At 38.5% G+C, this 3,684-nt stretch overlaps 1 protein-coding gene across 1 annotated transcript in view; it reads right to left on the bottom strand.

Annotated features, from left to right (window-relative positions):
- NCOR1 (nuclear receptor corepressor 1) overlaps positions 1 to 3,684 on the bottom strand; it is a 181,473-nt gene that overhangs the window by 38,082 nt on the left and 139,707 nt on the right. The window contains exons 31-32 of the mRNA XM_017496857.2: positions 2,828 to 3,055; positions 386 to 595 (exon numbers count right to left, since the gene is read on the bottom strand). Of these exons, the coding sequence (XP_017352346.1) occupies positions 386 to 595; positions 2,828 to 3,055 (438 nt within the window). The remainder of the gene's footprint in view (positions 1 to 385; positions 596 to 2,827; positions 3,056 to 3,684) is intronic.

Here is a 3,684-nt window from a genome sequence, read left to right as displayed (position 1 = left end):
TTTTTTTTTTTTTTGGTTTTGAGACGGAGTTTTGTTCTTGTTGCCCAGGCTGGAGTGCAACAGGGCAATCTCAGCTCACTGCAACCTCTGCCTCCCGGGTTCAAGTGATTCTCTTGCCGCAGCCTCCCAAGTAGCTGGGATCACAGGCATGTGCCACCATGCCCAGCTAATTTTGTATTTTTAGTAGCAATGGAGTTTCTCCATGTTGGTTGGGCTGGTCTTGAACTCCCGACCTCAGGTGATCCGCCCACCTCAGCCTCTCAAAGTGATGGGATTACAGACGTGAGCCACCGCGCACAGCCCCATTCAACAAGTATTTATTGAGTACCTAAAAAACACTGGGCAAACATAAATTCTATGAATTCTGAAATGCAAAGACACATACCTCTTGTTGCTGGGTATGGGAGACCCAGTGGCTGCTCTCTTGGGGATAGTCCTCGGGCCACATCTGGACGCAAGTTCACTTGCATCTGTTGTGAGGTAATGTAATCATTTAAGATTGTCTGTCTTGTGTTCTCCATTGCGTAAAGCTGATACTGACTTGGGTAACCTGGAGTTGGTGAAAGCTGTCTCTGAAACAGGTAAGCAGCCGCTGCTGATTGAGAGAATGAGAGAAAGGCAATGAGTTTTGTCCTGGCTGAAATGCATTTGCTAAACCCCATCTACAAATATCATGTGCTGAGCTACTGCACATGGAACTTTTACTTAGCTACAAGGATTAAGGTGGATTTATTTTAGACCTTGATATATCAGCAATATCAATTCTAATTCATTCTACTGTCTAAGATGTAATGGAAAAGGGGAAGGATAACAGTAGCTAAAAACTTTTCAAGTAGTTTTACTTTCAGTCATTGACATGTAACTTTATTACATTTTTATCTGTCATCTGCAAGAGTTGCATTTGAAACTAAAATTATTTTTATAGCACTGATCATCCAATATAACCAACGAAATGTATACAAAACACTTTGTGGCAATCAATCAGCAACTTTACTCTCCAGGGAGTGAAAATGATTAAACTACAAGGATTTAATTAGCCCATGTGTATGGAGCAGAGAAAGGCAAACTTTTGACATAAAGAGCCAAATAGTAAATATTTTAGGCTTTGTGGGCCATTTCGCATCTGTCACAGCTGCTCAACTTCATCACTGTAGCACAAAGAGGGCTAAAGAGAAAAGGAATAAATGGTGTGGCTGTGTCCTAATAAAACTTTATTTACAAACACGAGTGGCAACAGGATTTGGCCAAAAAGCTGTAGTTTTTCACGAGAGAATGACACAAGACATGAGGAAGGGTTAGATGTGGTAAAAAGTAGAAGATAACGTCTCTATCCTTGAAACATAATCCAACTCAGGCTCAAAAACAAGCAAATGAAACCACTACAAAATGAAGACTATGATAAACACTAAACAGAAACTAGAAACATTCCATTTTGTCTGAGAACCTGAGTGACCTATTTTATATGTATATGTTCTCCCTAGAAAAACAAATAACAAGTTTTCTGGAATATTTGCTTCCCTTTCATCTAGAAGGTAGATAAATCTGTCAGCTGACACAATCTGGGAGATAGTGCCCTAAGTAATAGGTATTGGGCTCCTCTGAAACAGTGTTGTCAAGCAACAAATAATTTGATGGTATTTACACAGCTTTTGGATATTTCCCACAGATACTCTGCTATCATGAAATGTAAATAACCGTTAGAATTCTTACTTTTAAAATTTAGCATACTGGTAATGAAAAATTCTTCCCTAAGGACCAAAGTGAGACACATGTATTCTGTGTCCTTATTTCCACCTGAAGGACGTTAAGTAATAAGCAAAGAGTAATTTAGGCCAGAGAAGAGGTCTGAGTAGAAAACACGTTTGTGACTGGGCTCAGCCAATAGTGTCAAGGAAGAGCAAGGACTGCAACCTGGGAGGACAAGGTGCAGCCTCTGGTCCAGCAGATTATAATAGCCCATCTGAGCCTCTCTTAACCAACAGGTGTGACCGCTCCTCTCCCCTCCTTATGTAAAACACCAGGTTCTGTCTACCAATGTCAGTGGTGTTCCAAAGTTTCTTCCAGCTATACTTGTTACTAGAATTATGTAATTTAATGACATAATCCGTAAATCAAAGAAGAATGAAGAGTGGTTTCTCTGAAAACTAAGTTAATAGCTTTGGAAAGACTTGACAGGAGCTGAAACAGGTGTTGAATCTTATTCAAATTTATAAGACTGAAAAAAAAATCTAGAAGGATTTTTATTGCTTGGAAGTGTCTTTACTTGGAAGTTCTAGCTTTACTTAAAAAAAGAAAAACCTGGAAATGTGCATTTCTTTTCTATAAGAAAGACAGTAAGGTTTAATCAATCATTTATGAAAAAGCCATGGCCTGTCTATGGCCATACCACCCGGAACGCGCCCAATCTCGTCTGATTTTGGAAGCTAAGCAGGGTCGGGCCTGGTTAGTACTTGGATGGGAAAAACCCTTGGCCTTAGATCAGAGTACTGGTAGATGAACATCTATTTATGCTGTAAGTTAACATGTTTAAGGCATGCCTCTGTCATTTTAAAATAATTATTCAATTAACCCACTTTTTCAATTAGCTTTGCCAAGTGCCATCAGATCAGAGAGCTTTTCGTATACTATTATTTTTAGTTCTTTAATGGGTGCTTATAAGATTTTATTTCTTGATCTGGGTACTGGTAGCATGGGGGCATTTAGTTTGTGAAAAATCATTGAGCTGTACATCAATGATACACATGCCATTGCACTATCACAGAAAGCTGAAAAGTCATACAGGTGGCATATTTCTTTGCCATAGATTGTCACTATATTTTGTGTTTACCAGGATCCAAAGCCCTGTGGAAAGGCATGGCTGGATCTAAATGCGTGGGCAGGTGGCTCCGATAAACCTCTCCTGCAGCGCTGCCTCTGTGATGGGGATCAAACGGACTATGGCTCACGACAGGATCCACCCCAGGCACTGGAGACTTCGCTGGTATACTTTCCCTTTGGGTAGGGGTCAGTGTCGATTTCCTTTCATGATTGGTAGACTTGTTGGAAGAAATTGTAACTGGAAAAAAAGAGCCAATCCCACAAGTTCTTAAACTTGCAAAGTATGATAATATTTGTCCATTTCTCAACCATTCAAATACAGACTATATTTGTGTATTTTGATCTTCTCTTTCCCCTCAACATTTCATATTTAATATTGCAAAATACGAAAATGTAAAAAACTAGTGGAAACTGAGATCTGGAAAGTACTGCCACCTTTCGGATCATAGCACCAGTATTTTACATTAAAAATAAAATTCAGCTCTTCTTTAAATTTCATTATGAATGATTTTGTTGTTTGTATGACTTTAACATTCTAAATTATTTTGTCCCCACATGTAGTAAACTTCAATTTTCTCTCATTGCCTGTGTTATGCAACCTCCTTGCCACCCATTAACCACTAGTTTCACTAATTTCTCATTCCTTCACCAAAGTCTATCTCCTCCCTACTCCAGCCTCTCCTCTTCTAAATGACGTTATTCAGAGTAGTCAGACTGTCCCACCAATACCTATATATTCAAACACTTATTAGCCATCACCCTCAATTTTTTTTTTTTTTTTTTTTTTTGAGACGTTTTTTTTTTTATTTGGATTGTTTTTTTTTTTTTTTTTTTTTTTTTTTTTTTTTTTTTTTGAGACAGAGTATC

This window comes from Cebus imitator, unplaced genomic scaffold (assembly GCF_001604975.1).
Source record: "Cebus imitator isolate Cc_AM_T3 unplaced genomic scaffold, Cebus_imitator-1.0 Scaffold223, whole genome shotgun sequence".
Taxonomy (NCBI): domain Eukaryota; kingdom Metazoa; phylum Chordata; class Mammalia; order Primates; family Cebidae; genus Cebus; species Cebus imitator.
This window is presented reverse-complemented; position numbering and strand designations above follow the sequence as displayed.